At 37.9% G+C, this 23,333-nt stretch overlaps 1 protein-coding gene across 1 annotated transcript in view; it reads left to right on the plus strand.

Annotated features, from left to right (window-relative positions):
- Positions 1–23,333, plus strand: part of LOC150104523 (lachesin-like) — a 309,995-nt gene that overhangs the window by 192,959 nt on the left and 93,703 nt on the right. The window contains exon 3 of the mRNA XM_090395715.1: positions 20,357–20,469. Coding sequence (XP_090251841.1) covers positions 20,357–20,469 — 113 coding nt within the window. The remainder of the gene's footprint in view (positions 1–20,356; positions 20,470–23,333) is intronic.

The following is a 23,333-nucleotide window of genomic DNA, read 5'->3' on the forward strand; positions in this document are numbered from 1 at the left end:
AAGAGAAATCGCAGATCAGAAACTTGGGGTTCTCTTCCATACTTTCTTAGTAGACTTAGAGAACAAATTAACGTGCCAGCCTAGCCTGGCTGGCCAAGTGGTTAGCGTGTCCGCTCGCCAGTCAAGAGGCTCGAATCCCGCCGTGGGCATGGATGTTTGTGATTGTCTGTGGAAATACTAGTGATGGCGGTCGACGGTAGTTGGCGTTACCGTAGTTGCGGTCAATTAGTGGATTGTGAGTGTTGGAAACAGAGCTGTAGAGTAGATGCCCTCCCTCGACGAGTGCTTGGACTCCCTGGAGGTGACAAATAATAATAATTACGAATTTTAGACGTAATTTTTAGGAAAAAGGACGAATTAAATATGGAAATCTGGTAAGGTGTGTATCAGTTAAATAAATTTATATGTAGCAAGATAAATAAAACATCAAAATATCAGAGGCCTAAATATTAGACCCATTTGGGAAACAAATAGTTCTCGAAAACTAATCATGGAGTAATATCTGATGTATCCTATAAAGATATACTTCACAAAATGACGATTACAATGTTATTGGTACTAGTTGGATTAACCATATTCGTTAAGATTTCTGAAATATGAGCAACACCATAATTTTATTTAAAGGATGGCCCATAGGTAACGAATAAACATTTAATAACTTTTTATTTATTAAATATTTTAATTCTGTTTTTGTTATAATGAAATACAGAACCTGGAGATTTTTATTAGTTATGAGTTATTCATATTTTAACCCCCTCCATGACTTGTAGGCCACCCTGAGTATAAAGAAAATTTTTTAAAAAAATTAAGAAACACCCATACCACTGAACACAGTCGTATGTCGACGTGCATTACATTCTATTGATTACACAGGCCTGCGATGGAAAAGTTTCTTAATTTTAACCCCCTCCATGACTTGTAGGCCACCCTGAGTATAAAGAAAATTTTTTAAAAAAATTAAGAAACACCCATACCACTGAACACAGTCGTATGTCGACGTGCATTACATTCTATTGATTACACAGGCCTGCGATGGAAAAGTTGTCTGAGAAGTAATTCATATAGATTTTTAGGTGCTGAGTTCAGAAAAAATAGTAAAAAAATAATTTCCATCATCCACCATACCCAATTTCTAATTTTATCGTTTTTATTGGTAATATTAGTAATATTTGGATTTAAATTCAGCGCATTGGTATTTATTTTCATTCTCCTTTATTTACGGCTAATTAGTTGTATAAGCGCTTTTTTGAAGGGCCTTTTTATGGTAAATAAAGAAATTTCCACGAAACTACTCATTCTTAAGACAGTAGAGGGTGGGAGGAATGCAGATAAAAGTTCAGGTGGCTGCTTTGAATCTTATTCGCCGAGATAACAGATGACTCTCCTGTTGTCACAGACACATTTTCTTGTGTAATTCTTTAGTTGAACTTTAGTCATTGACTACTAAGGTTGTCATGTTTTCTTGTTTCTCCATATTTACAATAAGTATGCTTCAGAACCAGTAGCGCCTTCCGGGCATTTGAAAGAACGATACGAAAATGTAGTCTTCATTCTCAGCAAATTAAGTACAACGATCATGGATGGACAATTTGCGGTGATCTTAAAGTCATATCTATGATTTTGGGACAGCAAAGAGGATACACCAAATACCCGTGCTTTGTGCAAGTGGGACAGCCGAGATCGAGAGCAAAACTGTATCAAGAAGGAATGGCCAGAAAGAGTCACATTAGAACACGGAAATAAAAATATGTTACACGGATCGATGATGCAATTTGTCAAGGCTTTGTCGAAAGAAGGAGAGTGTTTTAAATATCTGTGCAAAATTTCCGGGATTATCTACAGCAAAACTGAAAGAAGGTATTTTTATCGGTCCAGACATCAGGAAACTTATGAAGGGATAAACTGTTTGAAAAAAAAAATGGCAACTGTTGAAAAGAAGCGTGGAAAGCTTTGAAAGAGGTGGTGACCAAATTTTTAGGAAATCACAAGGACCCCAACTATAAAATGATTGTGGAAGACATGCTACAGAAATTCAAGGATTTGGGATGTTCCTTGAGCTTAAAAGTGCACTGTCTCAACTCTCGTTTAGACTACTTTTCTGAGAATCTGGGAACTGTCAGCGAAGAGCAAGAAAAGCTATTCCATCAATACCTCAAAGAGATGGAAAGAAGGTATCAGGGCAGGTGAAATGTCAACATGCTGGCGGGTTATTGCAGGATGTTGCACACAGACGACCCGGGAAAAGAATTTCAGAGAAAAAGTTCAAAAAGAAGCTTTGAAGGAAAAAGACGCCACAACGAAATATAAAGTATGCACTAAACATTAATCACTTTAAATAAAAAAAAAAATGTTTTCCAATACTTTCATTCCAAAAATATTTACGGAAAATTTTAAATACTGTTATTTTACTTAACATAATTATGTGTTAAGTAAAATACTGTTATTTTACTTAACACATAATGTGTTTTAAAACTATTTTACTGTAATATTGAGATCATTTTGTGAAAACTCCTTACGTGATAAAGAAAAATGGAAGAGATTTTTGAAATCGTCGGTCAAAAATAAATCAAAAATAGTTAATAGTTTCCAGACTTTTCATGACTAGAATTTTGCCTTATATCCTTATAAGGACTGGCTTAAAGGGGCGAAGCAAGAATGCTTTTCATCTTCCCCGTTATCTGTACAGGACAGTGTAGGGATAAGGTTTTATTGAGCTATTAAAGCTCTGATCATGGCAGGAGAGCAACAGCAATAGCCGAGCCTCAGTTAGACCTTCATTGGCTACAGCATTGCCATCCATTACCCTCCCAGGGTTTGAATATTGACTTTCATACCTCCTTCCTCATTACTTAGAATTTTGCAGGCCTATGTTATTCAATAATTTGATGATTATAGTTAAAATAAAATGTTATACTTAATAAAATGCATGCTGTCTTTTGGCATTTACTTAATTGTTGAGGGAATGTTTCTAAAACTACCACAGATTATTAATTTTCATCACATTATAAATTTCACAGTATACGTTATTTGAATTTTGTATGATTAGTGTAAGTTGTTTATAATTTTCCATTAAAAATTGTATTAGATTTTAATTTCCGTAGAATGAATCGCAAAACCTGATGTTGGTGAATGTAGCATTAACTTTAAAGGCTTTATAGAAATCACACACGCCACTTTGTAACAGTTTCAGAAATAATAAAATAATTAGGCTGCTTTATTTTCTGCATGGAAACATTACCTTTTTTTTTGTTTTATTCAAGCTGATAGTTTCACAAGTTGGAATACAAGATTAAAAAAAAAATACTTCAATATTCTTTTGCTAAAGAAACGAAGTATTTTGCAAGGTCAGCTAATAAGAAATTTTTATCCTCCCAGGTGGTGTAGATGCTCAGGTAGCGCATAATTAATTGGGAAACTTTGTATTCGGTGCTTTCCTCAGAATATTCTGATGCAATTAGTGACGTACTGTATAAGGAAGTACCAGACCCGATAAAAATAGCATCGTCTTAGGGACTTGATAAAGTGATGCAATAAACAAGTTTTGGAAGTAAACTTTCATACAGCTTAGCTTCGGATAACCTGACCTGAATTAAATGTGTAGTATTTCTATTAATTGTGTGTGTGTGTGTGTGTGTGTGTGTGTGTGTGTGTGTGTGTGTGTGTGTGTGTGTGTGTGTGTGTGTGTGTGTGTGTGTGTGTGTGTGTGTGTGTGTGTGTGTGTGTGTGTGTGTGCGTGCGCGTGCGTGCTATTCTAGCCAGTTTGTCTGTTTTGGGATTAAGAACCGAGTCTCAGAGAGAGAGAGAAAGAAAGAAAACCCAACTTTCTCTTTATGAGACCACTTAATTTGCCTTCCATCGAAAAAGTCCTTATTCAGGCCGGTCTTTCCCGCCAAAAGCTTTGGAAAAACAGAAGTATGCAAAACAATGTAATGTTTTTGGCGTGTGCTCATTCACTGTACACTGTGAAAAGAGGTTGGAGTCCAGACCAGGAGCAGCACCAGCCATCAAAACACTTCCTATCACCACGTTTAACAGATACGGCGATCCAGTTTGTTCATTCTACTCTGTAATTATCGATCCTCTAGAAAAGACCAACCCAAATATGTCCATCTGATTTGAAGAATGCATATCGAGATTCACCACTTCTTACTACAACTTTCCAACAGTCTACTGTCCAGTTATGGTGAGCGCTGCCATGAGTTGAACAAAAGCATTGCTTCTTTCTTTTTTTTTTGAGGGTGGGGTGGTTTAGTTGGCACTAGCCAACGATTCTCCGTAGCTCAATCGGTAGGCTCGATGTCCTTTGATTGGATACACTTGAGATCGAATTCCGTGTAGGATGTGAAGAACAATTATAAGAGTTTTAAGCCCAAGGTGAGTTGGGTACTCTCATACGAGGTGGAAGGTTTTTCAAGTAGAAAATCTGGCCAGAAGAAAAACAATCAAATACTGCAGGTTTGTTAAACGGTGACTTGTCAACATACCCGGGGAAAGCAGTTTGATTCTATATAAGATATTCCTGGACTATGATTACCGTCTATGAGTGCATTTAGGGTTAGAATATGCATCTGTAGAAATGTCTTGAGATACTCTTCACTGGAAGATTACTCCAGAAATTTTCTTAGCATGCCCAACTTCTGGATAAGAAACTCGATTCCTTCAAAAAAAAAAAAAAAAAACGCACTGTCATAAAATTCAAAATTCCTGTATATTAGTGCATATTTTATTATATACAGATAATCATCATTGTTCCTTCTAAATTTAAAGTTAATAAATACATATTTGTCATCCCGTGAGTTAAAAAAAAATTTTTTTTACACATAACCAAAAAGAACAGCAGATGATAGAGGATGTTCATCGCTTGCTGTAAGAATATATATTATATATATATATATATATATAATATATATATATATATATATATATATATATATATATATATATATATATATATAGAGAGAGAGAGAGAGAGAGAGAGAGAGATAAGGTGTTATTGAGTCTCTGGGGAGGGTGTACTCCAGGGTACCCATTTTAGTCGCCTCGTACGACATGCTGGGCTGGTATGTAAGAGTAAAGCCCTCTCTAAAAATTAAGACGATACCCCGGACCGTTCCCTACGAGTGGCCGAAAGACCGTCCAACTCAGCATTGGTTCCACTCAATGACGACCCCCCCCCCACCACCACCACCGCTGAGCAGAACTGCTCATATTCCAGGGAAAGGCATCCACCGACAAGGCCCCCTCACTGGCCATGCCGGAGAACAACCTCTCCAGAGACTCAAAATGTTCTCTCAGGGCAAATCCAACAAAATCTAAGCCCCCCCCCCCCCCTCACCAGGAGCAAAATTCCGGAAGAAACCTAAGCGAGCGAAACTCTGTGTCCCATTTTAGTTGCCTCTTACGACATGCATGGGCTACAGCGGCGCTATTCCTATCCCGTCCACCACATGGGGACCTTGGACTAATGTACATTCACTAAATATATGAATTTCGTTCTTAAATTTCTAATATTCCAGCAGCTCATTAACAGAATCGAACCTCTGAGCTTCATTGAGACATAAGAAACCAGCTTTAAAATTGAAATATATATTACATAAATATATATAAATATAAGCGTTTAAATAAATATTTAATTAAATTTAATGAAAATTAGAAAAAGGCGCCTATAAACTTTCCGAAGATGTATTTTTAATAATGAAGATTTTTCTGGATTTTTTTAAATATTAAAGAGAATAATGAAGTTGCTAATAATTTTAAAAGTAAAAGTTAAGATATATTAAAACAGTTACAATCATCAAATATTTATGAAAAGAAAGCAAATGTATTAGAATGGCATCAGATGATAGCTCTATGGTTGTAAACATTTTATGTATCTCATTTTCGGATGTAGGATTTAAATCAGACAAGAACAGTACGTCCAAGAATTTGTTTGGGCGATTATTTGGTTACTTTGGTTACGATCTCGTTTTGCAGATGGCGCTCTCATTTAAATCAATATTAGGCAGGTCGGTCGCTTTGGAGTACATCTTCTAACACTCCCAAATACATTTCATTTAAGTATCATATGATTTAAAATATTACATAATAGTTTTTAATTTAATATGATTTTAAATTAAAACTTATTACAATTTAAAATAATAATTAAATTAAAATATAATAATATATAAATTAAACTATTATAAATACACCATACTAAATTATATTTAATAATATTTGCTTCTAAATTTGTTTCTAAAATTTGTTTCTAATTTAGAACATGATTTATATAAAATAAGACCCAATGTATATAAGATTTTGAAACACCTAAATGCAGATACCAAAGAAAACATAAAATTAAACACTGAATTGAAATTAGAAGAATTTCTAAATTGCTACACAGAACTGTGGACAGACAAATATTTTAAAAAAGACAACTGGCAAACATTTAACGAAAATGAAAAGGAAATAACTGAAGAAGAATTAGAAATCAGCCTGAAAGAAACAAGAAATGGAAAATCACCTGGAGAAGATAAACTAGGTTCAGAACTATATAAATACGCAGGAACAAGATTCAAAGGAAGACTTATTATTTTTAAATAAAATTTACTCAACTGGTATCCCCCCAATAGAATGGAAAAATGCAATTCTGATTCCTATCTTTAAGAAAGGTAATAGAGATGTCAGTATACTAAATTCATGTTACAAAATATACAGCAGAATCGTAAATAACAAACAGCAGAATCTTAAATAACAAATAATGAAATATTCCGAAAACTTTATTCTAGAGGTACAGAATGGATTTAGAAAAGGACGATCATGTATAGACCCAGCCTTCTGCCTAAAATTAATAATAAAGAAAAGAAGAGAATATAATTTAGAAACACATATTGCATTTATTGACTTTGAAAAAGCATTTGATAAAGTTAAAAGAAACATATTATTTAACATACTAAAAGAAAGACAAATACCAAATAATATCCTAAAAGCTGACACAAGTATATATGAAAATAATCAAATACAAATAAGATTAAATCATGAGCTATCATATACAAGAGAGATAAACCAAGGGGTCCGACAGGGATGTCCCCTCTCAGCAACTCTTTTTAATATCTACTTAAATGAAATAATAATAAAATGGAGTAAAAATTTACATCAAGGAATTAAACTTTCACCTACAGTTAACTTAAACACTCTCCTCTTTGCAGACGACCAAATAATAATTACAAATTCTGAAGATAACTTACAGAAAGCTATTTTAAATCTAAATGAGATATCCAAAGATTATGGTATGATAATATCAACGGAAAAATCAAAAACTATGGCCTTTAAAGGACAAGATCCAGCAAGAACTAAAATAGTATTAGATAACAAGATCTTAGAACAGGTGAATTCATTTAACTACCTAGGATGTATGATCACTTATGAAAATGAAAAAGATATAAACATAAAAATTGCAAAATATTTAAAAATAACAGGAGTAAATAACTCTATGTTTAAAGCAAATCTAGTTCAAAAACAAACCAGACGAAAAGTACACAATACATTAGTCCTACCTGTCTTAATGTATGGAAGCGAAATCTGGACAATAAAACAAAAAGACAAACAAAGATTAACAACAGCAGAAATGAAGTTTATGAGAAAAACTGCAAAGTATACCCTATTTGATCACAAAAGAAACGAAGATATTATGAAAGAATTAAACCAAGAACCAGTAATTGAAAAAATTAAAAAATATAAACATAGATGGATGGAACACGTTTAAAGAATGAAAACAGAAAGATTACCAAAACAAGCCTTAAAGTACAAGCCATTAAGAAGAAGAAAACCAGGACTTCCTCGTAAACGATTCAACGATGACTTCTAAGGCCGGAACAGGCCATACTAGGCCTAAATCCTTGATACGCATGATGATGATGATGATGATGATGAATAATACATTTAATTAAATAGTTATTCTAAAAAATTATAAAATATAAAATAAAATAAAATAAAAATCTCATCGAGGAAATGGATCCCATTTCCTCATTCGTTGGTAAAAATTCTATCTATGGGATAATCTCGCTATGGATAGAGAACAGGCCAAGGAAAGAAGTGCTATAACCGCATATTAGAAAACATGCATATTAAAGGTGTATGCGGGGTTGTACATTTAAATTCGAAACTCTGCAGTCATTTAATTCATCTGCGACAGCATAACTTTGAAACATTTAATTTGATGAAATACCAAACCACAGCTAGTACTAAGAAGATTAAAATATTTTTCTTGTTACTCACGAATCAATGGAAAAATATTTCTGTAAAGACATTTGGAACCTGTTAACCTAATTATTCTCAAATTATATCAATAAAGAGGCATCAACTCTAGCACATAATGTTCTTCAGAAAGCTAATGTAATATTTAGATAACACTACGTAGGTCTAGGCGATCAGAATGGCAAAAACCCTGTTAGAGAAAAAAAAATATAAACATAGACAAATTGACATCCTTAAAATTTCAAACTGATATGTTTCATGTTAGTTCTTACTAAGTATTAGATTGATAGTAACATCATGCTAGAGTCGTTTATATGTTCGGAGTTTTGTCTTGCTTAAACTATGAACTGTTTTGTGAATGGGCAAATTTTTATGATTCATTGTGTTGCAAACAAAACGCTTGTTTCAACAACCAACCAAAGTGGTTTTCTACCATTCATAGCTAATGTTTGCTTGTTCTGATATTTCTCACTTGGCTGTTCATCTCAGATCACTTACATCATTCTTTCTTTTTTAATTGATTTTCCAAACAAATTTAACTGCATACGCGTTGGTTTACAGTACTTTTTTCTTCCTTCCTTCCTTCCTAAGAAGACTTTACATAAATACAAATACGAAAAAAAAAAAAAAAAAATTAAAGTATATCTTTCGATTTGGAACATTTCTTTATACCCTGACATTATTCAAAACTGAAGCTTATTTACTAAATAAATAAGCATATATATATAAGTAATCTATAGTAAAATATTATATCTGAAATTCTGTTTCAAGTATTATTTAATTACTCTGAACAATTACAAATATTTAGTATATAATAAATTTTCTCATTCACACCGAAATTATTCCATGAATTGAGTATATAAATAGTCACACATAACAGTTATGTTGGAGATTGGTGTGATTTTACGATGATTATTTGGGAAGTGTCCTTTTTAGGACTTCCAGGGTAACAAATAGCAATGCTGAACCGAGGAAGTAAACTGAGGTTCGGCTGTTGCTGTTATCCTGGGTGTGAGTTTTTAAGTTCGCTCCCTTAGGGTTTTTGCCTTAAGGGAGCACCTTGAGTCTCCGGGGAAGGTGTTCTCCGGCAGGGCCCGCTGAGGGGTTCTTGTCGGTGAATTATTTTCCTCGGAATTTGAGCGGTTCTGCTCAGGAGTCGGGGAGCCCATCGGGGTGCTAGGATGGGGCGGCCGACACTGAGTGGAACCAACGCTGAGCGGTTCTGCTTAAACGGGGAGCCCGTCGGGGTGCTTGGACGGGGCGGCCGTCAATGAGTGGAACCAACGCTGAGACATGGACGGTCTTTCGCCCACTATGGAGTGGCCTAGAGATCGTCCGATTTTTTGAGATTTTACCCTTTACTTACTAATCAGGGTAACAAATAGCAATGCTGAACCGAGGAAGTAAACTGAGGTTCGGCTGTTGCTGTTATCCTGGGTGTGAGTTTTTGAGTTCGCTCCCTTAGGGTTTTTGCCTTAAGGGAGCACCTTGAGTCTCCGGGGAAGGTGTTCTCCGGCAGGGCCCGCTGAGGGGTTCTTGTCGGTGAATTATTTTCCTCGGAATTTGAGCGGTTCTGCTCAGGAGTCGGGGTGCTAGGATGGGGCGGCCGACACTGAGTGGAACCAACGCTGAGCGGTTCTGCTTAAACGGGGAGCCCGTCGGGGTGCTTGGACGGGGCGGCCGTCAATGAGTGGAACCAACGCTGAGACATGGACGGTCTTTCGCCCACTATGGAGTGGCCTAGAGATCGTCCGATTTTTTGAGATTTTACCCTTTACTTACTAATCAGGACTTCCAGGGTAACAATTAGCAATGCTGAACCGAGGAAGTAAACTGAGGTTCGGCTGTTGCTGTTATCCTGGGTGTGAGTTTTTGAGTTCGCTCCCTTATGGTTTTTGCCTTAAGGGAGCACCTTGAGTTTCCGGGGAAGGTGTTCTCCGGCAGGGCCCGCTGAGGGGTTCTTGTCGGTGAATTATTTTCCTCGGAATTTGAGCGGTTCTGCTCAGGAGTCGGGGAGCCCGTTGGGGTGCTTGAACGGGGCGGCCGACACTGAGTGGAACCAACGCTGAGCGGTTCTGCTTAAACGGGGAGCCCGTCGGGGTGCTTGGACGGGGCGGCCGTCAATGAGTGGAACCAACGCTGAGACATGGACGGTCTTTCGCCCACTATGGAGTGGCCTAGAGATCGTCCGATTTTTTGAGATTTTACCCTTTACTTACTAATCAGGACTTCCAGGGTAACAATTAGCAATGCTGAACCGAGGAAGTAAACTGAGGTTCGGCTGTTGCTGTTATCCTGGGTGTGAGTTTTTGAGTTAGCTCCCTTAGGGTTTTGCCTTAAGGGAGCACCTTGAGTCTCCGGGGAAGGTGTTCTCCGGCAGGGCCCGCTGAGGGGTTCTTGTCGGTGAATTATTTTCCTCGGAATTTGAGCGGTTCTGCTCAGGAGTCGGGGAGCCCATCGGGGTGCTAGGATGGGGCGGCCGACACTGAGTGGAACCAACGCTGAGCGGTTCTGCTTAAACGGGGAGCCCGTCGGGGTGCTTGGACGGGGCGGCCGTCAATGAGTGGAACCAACGCTGAGACATGGACGGTCTTTCGCCCACTATGGAGTGGCCTAGAGATCGTCCAATTTTTTGAGATTTTACCCTTTACTTACTAATCAGTGTCCTTTTTAGGACTTCCAGGGTAACAATTAGCAATGCTGAACCGAGGAAGTAAACTGAGGTTCGGCTGTTGCTGTTATCCTGGGTGTGAGTTTTTGAGTTCGCTCCCTTAGGGTTTTTGCCTTAAGGGAGCACTTTGAGTCTCCGGGGACGGTGTTCTCCTGCACGGCCCGCTGAGGGGTACTTGTCGGTGAATTATTTTCCTCGGAATTTGAGCGGTTCTGCTCAGTGGTCGGGGAGCCCGTCACTGAGTGGAACCAACGCTGAGATATGGACGGTCTTTCGCCCACTATGAAGTGGCCTAGAGATCGTCCGATTTTTTGAGATTTTACCCTTTACTTACTAATCAGGGTAACAATTAGCAATGCTGAACCGAGGAAGTAAACTGAGGTTCGGCTGTTGCTGTTATCCTGGGTGATGAGTTTTTGAGTTCGCTCTCTTAAGGTTTTTGCCTTAAGGGAGCACTTTGAGTCTCCGGGGAAGGTGTTCTCCGGCACGGCCCGCTGAGGGGTTCTTGCCGGTGAATTATTTTCTTCGGAATTTGAGCGGTTCTGCTCAGTGGTCGGGGAGCCCGTCACTGAGTGGAACCAACGCTGAGATATGGATGGTCTTTCGCCCACTATGGAGTGGCCTAGAGATCGTCCGATTTTTTGAGATTTTACCCTTTACTTACTAATCAGGGTAACAATTAGCAATGCTGAACCGAGGAAGTAAACTGAGATTCGGCTGTTGCTTTTATCCTGGGTGATGAGTTTTTGAGTTTGCTCCCTTGGGTTTTTTGCCTTAAGGAAGCACTTTGAGTCTCCGGGGAAGGTGTTTTCCTGCACGGCCCGCTGAGGGGTTCTTGTCGGTGAATTATTTTCCTCGGAATTTGAGCGGTTCTGCTCAGTGGTCGGAGTGCTAGGACGGGGCGGCCGACACTGAGTGGAACCAACGCTGAGATATGGACGGTCTTTCGCCCACTACGGAGTGGCCTAGAGATCGTCCGATTTTTTTGAGATTTTACCATTTACTTACTAATCAGGGTAACGGATAGCAATACTGCAGCCAGTGAAGTTTTAACTGAGGCTCGGTTGTTGCTGTTATTACCCAGCCATGACAGGAGCTTTCAGCTCAATAACACCCCATCCACACAGATTTTCTTCATTCACATGACGGGATAAAGAGTCAAGGACTCAGTCCATCTCCCAGTTCTTTTAAGAACTTAAGAACTATGTTGGATATTGATTAATACCCTTGGAGGGTAATAGATGGCAGTGCTGTAGTCAATGAAGTTCTAACTGAGGCTCGGTTATTGCTGTTACCCTCCTGCCATGATCAGAGGTTTAATAGCTCAATAACACCTTATCCCTACACTGTCCTCTACAGATAACGGGGAAGATGAAAAGCATTCTTGCTTCGCCCCTTTAAGCAGTCCTTATAAGGACTATGCTGGATATTGAGTAGGTGGGGAAAGTGCATTGATGAAACCCTGGAAGGGTAATGGATGGCAATGCTGTACCGAAATTTAACTGAGGTTCGGCTGTTGCTGTTACCCCCCAGGGGCGCTGAGATTCGAGAGTTTTTGAGTTCGCTCTCTTAAGGTTTTTGCCTTAAAGGAGCAATTTGAGTCTCCGGGGAAGGTGTTTTCCGGCACGGCCCGCTGAGGGGCTTTGTCAGTGAATGCTTTTCTTCGGAATTTGAGCGGTTCTGCTCGGTGGTGGCGTGTGGGTGGAAGGCCATCACTAAGTGGAGCCACCGCTGAGATGGACGGTCTTTCGCCCACGATTGAGTGGCCTAGGGATCGTCCGAATTTTTAGAGACGGCTTTACCTTTAAATATGGCAATGCTGTAGCCAATGAAGTTCTAACTGAGGCTCTGCTATTGCTGTTACCCTCCTGCCATGATCAGAGCTTAATAGCTCAATCGCACCTTATCCCTACAGTGTCCTCTACAGATAACGGGGAAGATGAAAAGCATTCTTGCTTTGCTCCTTTAAGCAGTCCTTATAAGGACTTACGCTGAATATTAAAAAAAAATAACAATATCCTTTTTTAAATACGAATGGAAAAGAATATGTGAAGGAATTGTTTAATTTACAGAAATTTTACGGATGAGAAAACAGAAATGGATGCATATGATTTAGTTGTTCTTTTCTTGTTGAGAGGCATTCTTTGTGCTAATGAAAAACTACTTCTATTTGCTCTTTCTGTGGAAGTGGGGAGAAGAACAGAAACTTTAAAGGGTAATTAGATTTCCCAAGGAAATGCAGAAAAAAAAGAAAAGAAAAGAAAGAATGACTGAGTTCCACATCAACATGTTTGAATTTAAAATGCGTAAAAAAAAAAAAAAATCCCCGGAATCGCACATCTTTTCTCATCCGACCAGCAATCCTATTACATCTGTTGGTCACACGGGACCAACAAGAATGCATTGGAGTTAAATTATTTTTCCTTCGAAGAATACTTAAAAGAAATTATAGTTTCGTGTTATCTGTATTTAAAGCCTAATACAGGTGCATTATAATGAAAAGTTGATTTGAATCATTCAGGAAAAAAATTGCAAATATCAGTATCATAAGACGATTTACTGAATTTACAAAAAAAAAAAAAAACTCAACCATTTCATCTTATGAGCAGTTTAATAATGTCTTCACTAGAGGGCGCTTTTCTTGTTATATATTACATGTTCATTAAAACAAATCGGGCATGCGTGAGGATCATACCCACTCTTCACAGTATATTCTCAATTGCATACAAACACGGACTTGCGCATTTGAGGTTCCGATTGATGTCCACACGCATATTTCCTGAGATTAATGCGCGATTCAAAGTAATGATTATGAACACGGTACCATATTTGTTTACGACAGCATGATTTGTTGCAAAAATGGCTGGAATATTGTCATTCCAATGTATTACCCTTACTGAGTGATTTGCAGTGCTGTAAGATGTATTAGTTCCTTATTTTTTAATAAAATAAATGGCCTCACAACAGAAGAGAGAATTCTCTGATGAAGGACGTTATCTTTTGATAACTTCTTTTGTACTTTGCTCTTGCCATTGCTTTGGTGGTTGCGAGGCAGAAAATTGAAAACAGCAGATTGGTATCGATGTCATTTAGTGAACGTGTAGTCAAAATACGAACATGATAATATAATAAAAGAATAGTTCCTGAGAAAACATCCCACAGTCCATTTAACTGAACTGTGGAATGTACCCAGATGAGACCTTATTATCTGTTCCGACAATAGATTTGAGTGATTTAGATGTATGAAATTTAGTGTAATTGAATGTGATGTTGTACATGTTTGACATTGTTTTATATGTTAAAATTGGTGCTTATTTTGAAACGTCGCAGTGACTGTGAGTCCCTCAGATGTACGAAATTATGGCATAAACAACACATGCAATCAACTCACAAATATATTGCGTAGATGGTGTTTAATATGCACACAGTAGATTGTGGATCGTGTGAAGCTCTTTTGGGGAAGAGTAGCCTTTATCACTGAATCCTAGATTTCCAAAGAGGTGTCATGTAATAATAATAATAATAATAATTTTTTTTTTTTTCGAATTGATATGCTTATTGAGACGTATCGTGACGAAAACTCATTACATTCATATTTCATTCGGATAAATAACTTTGGCCAGTTCAGTTCGGTGAACAGTGCCGAATATTTGTAGTCATAAGCGAAATCAAATAGTGCACTCCTTAAAAGAACAGGACTGGCTTTAATTTCAAGATTTTTTTAGAGATTTCAAAATGCGAAAACCACGCGATATTAGTGCTGAATATTTCATGCAGTTTAATTAAGTCGTTAATTTTTAGTTCGAAACTGACTTTTGAATAATAAAACGGACTACTGCTGCGTGTTCAACCGTTTTCTTTTTTTTCCTCAAAAATTCTAACGATTTTTTATGTGACACCGCGAAAGGTGGTAAACTTATAGTACAACAGTACCGTAGGCAGGATAAGAATTTTTCTATTTTTTTTTAATTCAATTTTTATAATCTTTTTTGTTATTTATTTTTACATGGTTCAGCAAACCGTGCTCTACAGACTACACGTGCAACTTTTACAGCCCTCTTTAAGTCTCCAGTTGGCCAAATACAAGCCTGCAAATGAAGGAATTAATGAGTGATCTAAAAACATCTCTCAGTGCTTTAGAAAGAGCTTCTCATATTGTGACTCGTGGGCTGCATATGGCCCCTCAAGTTGTTTGATCTCGCTCGCCAAGTAGCTGATTTAGTAGGGAAATCGCGGACAAATTCATGGAAGTTCATTATTATTAATGAATTTCTTTTCAATAGAACCCGAGGATAAGGTGGCTAGCCCTATGCCTCCTGGTGTGTCCTATGTCTGTAGATGCGTGTGTTCACGGGGCCAGTTTGCCTGTTTGCGGGAGGAAAAACCCCAGATAAACTGGGGAGAAAAACCCTGCGGTCCACGTCCAAGACCGGCTAACTTGGCTATGTCTGAGAAAGATCCTTAAGCTCCTCACGTCGGCGACGGAAATCGAACCCTGGACACTCCTTTCCCAGGCATATGATTGCGAAGCGCAAAGCCACTAAGCTAAGCGTGCGAGACGCTTACATCTTCATGGTTACAAATATATTATAACTCAATGTAAATGTATGAAATTCAACTATTTTTCAACACTAGTGCAGTATGCTTTTAAAACAATTCCATCTAATAAAAATGGAAAATTTGTTGTTCTGAATTTGTATGATTCACGGTAACTTTGGATGATTAAAAATAACTGTTCATACAAAGTAAACAAAACGAATTACACCTTTTTTTTATCAGGATGATGACAATGTATTCTAGCAATCCAGGCCGTAATTGAGGTCGCATGAGCTATATTATAATAGTTTTATTTATAATTTATGCAAAATATGCACGTTAATTATTTACTTTTTGTAGTTTTATTAATTGGCAATTTTTATTCGGAAGCGTCCCTTCTTCCAATGACCGTAAATTGGCCATTCACGGATTTAAAAGTCAAAGTTAGTAGCCCTTAATTTCAATCAGAAACTCTTCCCTAAAATGCCTTGTATCTATTGTCTCAAGTCACATGCGCTATAGATTGATCATTCCAATGGGAACTAAATATCTACCTTCCTTATAAGGACTGGCTTAAAGCAAGAATGCTTTTCATCTTCCCCGTTATCTGTAGAGGAGAGTGTAGGGATAAGGTATTATTGCGCTATTAAAGCTCTGATCATGGTAGGAGGGTAACAGCAATAGCAGAGTCTCAGTGAGAACTTCATTGGCTATAGCATTGCCATCCATTACCCTCTATATGTAAAGGTAAAGCCGTTTCTAAAAATTGGGACGATCCCTAGGCCACTCAATCGTGGGAGAAGGACCGTCCATTTCAGCGTTGGCTCCACTCAGTGTTGGCCTTCCACGCACACGCCACCACCGAGCTGAACCACTCATATTCCGAAGAAAAGCATTCACCGACAAAGCCCCTCAGCGAGCCGTGCCGGAGAACACTTTCCCCGGAGACTCAAATTGCTCCCTTAAGGCAAAAACCTTAAGAGAGCGTACTCATAACTCTCGAATCTCAGTGCCCCAGGGGGTAACAGCAACAGCCGAAACTCAGTTAAACTTCATTGGTACAGAATTGCCATCCATTACCTTCCCGGATCTCACGGTAGATTCAGGTCTAACTTCCTTATAGTCTAGTCCTTATAAGGACTGGCTTAAAGGAGCGAAGCAAGAATGCTTTTCATCTTCCCCGTTATCTGTAGAGGACAGTGTAGGGATAAGGTGTTATTGAGCTATGAAAGCTCTGATCGTGGCAGGAGAGTAACAGCAATAGCCGAACCTCAGTTAGAACTTCATTGGCTACAGCATGGCTATCCGTTATCCTCCAAGTTGAGCTATGAAAGCTCTGATCGTGGCAGGAGGGTAACAGCAATAGACAAACTTCAGTTAGAACTTCGTTGGCTACAGCATGGCTATCCATTATCCTCCAAGGGTATTGGATTGAATGAATTAATCACCGCATCTCCTGAACTCCATCCAGCAAGTGAAGTTAGACCTTCACTTGTCCTTATAGTCCTTATAAGGACTGGCTTAAAGGGGCGAAGCTAGAATGCTTTTCATCTTCCCCGTTATCTGTATAGGACAGTGTAGGATAAGGTGTTATTGAGCAAATAAAGCTCTGATCATGGCAGGAGGGTAACAGCAATAGCCGAGCCTCAGTCAGAACTTCATTAGCTACAGCATTGCCATCCATTACCCTCCAAGGGTATTGGATTGAATGAATCAATTACCGCATGTGTAAGTAAAGGTGATATCTCAAAAATATCGGACGATCTCTAGGCCACTCATTCGTGGGCGAAAGACCGTCCAAATCTCAGGTTTGGTTCTACTCAGTGAAACTCGAGTACCGAGCAGAACCGCTCATATTCCGAGGAAAATAATTCACCGGCAAGTACCCCTCAGCGGGCCGTGCCGGAGAACACTTTCCCCGGAGACTCAAAGTGCTCCCTTAGGGCAAAACCTAAGAGAGCGAACTCATTTACCCAGGATAACAGCAACAGCCGAACCTCAGTTAAACTTCATTGGTTCAGCATTGCCATCCGTTACCCTATATGGGCATCTCATATATGGGCATCTCATATAAAATCAATCACCGCATCTCACGGTCGACTGATCATTTCGTCATTCCTCATCACTTGTTGTTCTTAAAGTTCTTAAAAGAACTGGGCGATGGACTGAGTCCTTGACTCTTTATCCCGTCATCTGAATGAAGATAATCTGTGTGGATGGAGTGTTATTGAGCTAAAAAGCTCTAGTCATGGCTGGGTAACGGCAATAGCCGAACCTCAGTTAAAACTTCATTGGCTACAGCATTGCCATTTGTTACCCTGGAAGTCCTAAAGAGCCATCCTGAAATTCACTCCATCACTTGTTGTGACGCCTCAATGGAAGGTCATATTTCTATATACAAATAGAGAAATGGTATATCAATTTATTATAATAACACTCTGAGTTAGAGAAAGTTTGTTTAGCTTTTCTTAGTAAATAAGAAAGAAAATTATTTTTGACAATAAATTGTATTCTTTGTTTTGTTATATTATTTAAATTAAAACGAAACAAAATAGTTTACACTTAAAAGGTCTTCACGTCAAGGCTAATTGTATACAGAAGTAAATTTGTATATAGAGAGATTTTTTCTTAATAATAGGCAAATAAGCCAGAAAATACCAGTTAACAGAGAGGATTCACCTTGTATACTTTGCTGCTTTGACATCCTAATCAATAACATCTGAATGATCGATTAAATGAAATGATATTAATGGCAATTTACAGTAATTAACTTTAAATTACTACTACCATTTCCTTAGTATAAAAGTTAGTTTTCTATTTAAACAGATATCGATTTTTTTTTAAATTTCGGTATAAAAAAATTTTTAATGGTCATCAATACAGTTTTGATGGTTTCCATTTATAATAAATTTTAATAACTTCGGAACGCTTCTGGTATATTTATGACGAGAAATTGGTTTAAATTGCACTTAAAGCATCCTGGCTTTAAGATTTTGCGGTATCAGAGCTCAACTGTTATCTTCACCCTTTCGTTCTATTCACTTCTGCATCCATCCATTCATTCAAGTTAGTCATATGTTTAAAGCCAGCGTATACGTATATACGCACACGCACACACAGCACTTCCGGCCAACGTTAATGGTTTTTGTAAATCATTTAATTTTTGATGGTACCCTTCACTGTTTTATGCGTCACTTTATGGTATGCACCCGCCTGGCCATTATTCGAGTGGACCGAACGAAATGAGATGGAAATTTCCAATTATTAGTGACTTTTATTGCTCACTTTTGTTGTAACTGCAAAAGCCTTATGGAAATGGCCGAGATAATGACGACTGTTGATCTTACGGCCGATTGTCGCTTGGTTTAAATCAAAGCTGTGTTTTGCATAATGGAGAAAGAGAAAATTTATTGACACGAGTAGCATGTACACTTTTTAGTGCGTGGTTTACGGCATACCTCTAGGTAATTCAATGAAATATATTTGATTTTACCCAATAAAATGAGACTTTAAGCGCATAAAATAAATTTAAAAATTTCAAATCAATCTCTGAAGATTAGATGGTAAAATATAAATATTAGGTACATAACAACAGAAACTTATTTGTTTCAATTTTTAAATAAGTATATAATAATCTACATATAAGTTTATTCTTCACATTAATTAAATAACTAACTAACTACGTAAATAATGCTAAATTCTTAATTTTATTAAAATGCAATAACATATACTAAATACACCCAAACATGTTGGAGGGTAACGGATGGCATTGCTGTAGCCAATGAAGTTCTAACTGAGGCTCGGTTAGAACTTCATTGGCAGATGAAAAGCATTCTTGCTTCGCCCCTTGAAGCCAGTCCTTATAAGGACTATTATAAGCGATTAATCGACCGTGAGATGCGGTGATTAATACCCTTGGAGGGTAATGGATGGCAATGCTGTAGCAAATGAAGTTCTAACTGAGGCTCGGCTATTGCTGTTACCCTCCTGCCATGATCAGAGCTTTAATAGCTCAATAACACTGTCCTATACAGATAACGGGGAAGATGAAAAGCATTCTTGCTTCGCCCCTTTAAGTCAGTCCTTATAAGGATATAAGGATATTTTTTATAAATGAGTGACCGTGAGATGCGGTGATTAATACTGTATTAATCACCGCACGATTAATGAAGTTCTCACTGAGGCGTAGCTATTGCTGCTACTCTCCTGCCATGATTAGAGCTTTAATAGCTCAATAACACCTTATCCCTACACTGTCCTCTACAGATAACGGGGAAGATGAAAAGCATTCTTGCTTCGCCCCTTTAAGCCAGTCCTTATAAGGACTTGTAATGTAATGGCCTTCTATTCTATTCAGTGAGTGGTCTCTTCGTCCCTTGCTTTTTGCGTCTGATCTGGAGTATTTTTTTTAAAAAGTTGAAAATTTATATGCTCTGTGAGGGATAACAGTTCCCTTACGACGAAGGGAAATATATAAAATAAAAATTTACGTTATCAATTACCGATATCAAAAAGCCGGTAATAATAAAATAGTAAACTTTTTTTTTTTGGTACAAATTTCTTCAACTATCAGAGGCATGGAGGCTTTATGTTTCCAGTATAACAATACAGCCTCAAAAATCCATAAAAATATTCGACCAACCACACATGCGCAGACCTTCTTCCGTACTCCATGAGGTTTGGAATAAGTGATTACAATGAGGCAGAGCTGAGACTATCCTTCCTGAATATTACAGCATTCTTATAAGGACTATTTTATAAAAATATCATATATATTTATATAATATAGTGGTATAATGGTATATATATATATATATATATATATATATATATATATATATAATGGTAGTGTTTGTATTTTTATGAATGACATTGATGATAAATAGTAAACTGTTTTTTTTTTTTTTTTTTTTCCAGAACTGCTAACAGAAGTTGAACCCGAGTTCTCTGAAGCTATAAGGAACGTCACGGTGGCTATAGGCAGAGACGCACAATTGACTTGTACTGTGGAAAGTCTGGGAACCTATCGGGTAAACGAGTTGCAGTTACGAAGCTTATTTTTTTCTAAATTAATCTTACATTTTTATTACTTCAATAATCATGTCATGTTTAGGATTACCAACGGGACCTCTCAAACATTCTGATATACATAGATATGTCAAAATAAAAATAAGAATATTAATATACGAAGAGAAATGCCCGTTTTTGAAGTTAATGTGGCATGGTGTGTGTGTGTGTGTGTGTGTGTGTGTGTGTGTGTGTGTGTGTGTGTGTGTGTGTGTGTGTGTGTGTGTGTGTGTGTGTGTGTGTGTGTGTGTGAATTATTTTACGTGTTGAAATATACTTTTCAACACGTAAAATATAAATATAAATGGAACAAAAAAACTGGGATGACATACGAAGCGATTATTCATCTGTTTCGAAAACCAGATGCTTGTAATAATAATAATAATCTACATATACTTTTATTTGTCACATTAATTAATTAATTAACCAGCTACGTAAATAATGCTAAATTCTTAATTTTATTAAAATGCAATAGCATATATTAAATATACCCAAACATTTTTAATATATCAATTATATTTATTTCAGTTACCTTTAAATCTACCTTATTTCTATAAGCCGGTGTGAATTTGTTTGATATAACTTTAGGCGCTTGATTCGATCTCTCTCAAAAAAGGTGATTTAAGTTGCTTGCGAATGGTGGGGATTTGAATGGCGTTCTGCATTTCGTGAAATATCAAGGTAAGACTTTGCTTAGATGCAATTTAATTGCTATTGCTTTCTTTAGCCTACGCTTGATATTGCTGGCAGTCCTTTGCGGCTGCGGGATATTCTACAAAAATTTCTGCTGGCAGGTCTTTAGACATGCGGGATTTTTTATTAACGCTCATACGCAGTTAAAACGATATGAGCGTACCTGACCTAGACGTATTCACTGATTTGCTGGATAAAGAGCCGGCTCTTGTACTTATTGATAAACTCCAAAAGAAGTTCAAGTTGACAACATGGCCTACTAGCATGATTGACCCCGACATCATTATCGAGTCAATCGATAAAAGGCTAGCACTCACTTTTATTAAAAAGCTTCTCAAAATGTTTGAACGGGATTGGCCCGGCTACTTAAATTTATATTCCTCACCTGAAGTTGACGTTGAGGAAAATGAAGACTCTCCTCAAATGGAGGAAAAACTCAATCTAGTTGTCTCTACCTCTAATCCTTCTGATCAAGGAGAAATCCACGCTCGTAAGAAGAGGAAAAACTCTCGCTGCTGAGCCAACAAATGTTGTTGGTATGGACGAGGATGTTCCCATTTCAGATCCCTCTGCTTCCCCCAATGAAAAGGTGCCACCGATTATCCTAAGGGAAAAGCAGAGATGGACAACACTCAGAACGATAATGGCTAATTTACAAATAAGTTATACATCTGCTAAAAATGTAGACGAAGGTATAAGAATTCAGCCCATCACGGTGGCTGATTATAGAAATCTTACAAAGGAATTGGACGCAAGAGGAACTCAATATCACACATTTTCACTTGCCTCCGAAAAAAATCTGAAAGTAGTCCTACGAGGAGTCTCCGAGGATATTGACACGGATGAAATAGTCACTGACCTTAACTTACAGGAACTACCTCCCATAAAGGTCACTAGAATGTTTAGATCAAATAAGACACCCATGCCTTTGGTCTTGGTTGAGATTCACAACATTTACAAAGACATCTATAATTTAAAATCAATCTGTGGACTCAAAATCACCCCAGAACAATTGAGAAAGAAAGCATCTTCTGGGCAGTACCACCGATGCCAAAAATTTGGCCATGCCCAGAAGCTATGCAAGGCTCAGTTCAGATGCCTAAAATGTGGCGAGAATCACCCCACAAACACCTGCGCCAAGCCAAAATCCACCCCGGCTAAGTGCGCTAATTGTGGGGGGTCCTCACCCTGCTAATTATAGAGGGTGTATACATCACCCCAAAAATAGAATGATCCAAATCATCAAACTACCTTGTCATCTAGTGCAAGAGTTCCTGAAGCTCAGGCTCCTCAGTTCTCCAAGAGTGAGATCATGACAACAGGTGCTCGCGCATCATTAACCGAACCCCCTTAAGAAAACGAATCTTTAACATCAAGCGAGAACATATGCTGATGTGGCCCGCTCCAAACAGATAGTACAAACATAGAACCTGAATAATCCACATTCAAATCTATCAGCTATTTTCACCTCTTCTCTTGCAAACATGCTGCAGGATTTCAGCAACTCAAATCCATCCTTAAGTGTCACAAAAGGATTCTTACCGCAAACCCAATCCATATTATCAGCACTCTCTGATGTATAGGAAAAAAATCGCCCCAAACTCTTAGGATTATCAGTTGAAATGCCAATGGTATAAAAAACAAACTGTTAGAAATCCAGGAATTTAATAATAGATACAACCCAGATATATTGCTAATCAATGAAACGCACCTGAGGCCTGCTGACACCCTGAAAATCAGAGGGTATCAGATTTACAGAAACGACAGACTTAGTTATAGAGGTGGAGGTACCACCCTTATCAAAATCTATATCAATCATCATTCAATAACCAACCCTACTACCACCGAAATCGAAATCACAGGAATTAATGTCCTCACAAACTCAATTGGAAACCTTAACATTTTTTCTGCGTACAACCTTCCATTAAAGACATTATTGACCTCAGATCTGGATGCGATCCTTGGAGTAAAAGGACCGGTCGTCATTGCTGGAGACTTCAATGCAAAACATCCTGCTTGGAACAGCAAATCTACCAATAAAAATGGTCTCATCCTTTCTAGCTACACAGGATCAAACTATGCTGTTGTGGCGGACCTACCGAACCAACTCATCTCAGTACGTCTGGCGCTGCTG

This window comes from Typopeltis vanoorti, chromosome 7 (genome assembly GCF_054136105.1).
Source record: "Typopeltis vanoorti isolate ZY-2024b chromosome 7, IOZ_Tvanoo_1.0, whole genome shotgun sequence".
Taxonomy (NCBI): Eukaryota; Metazoa; Arthropoda; class Arachnida; order Uropygi; family Thelyphonidae; genus Typopeltis; species Typopeltis vanoorti.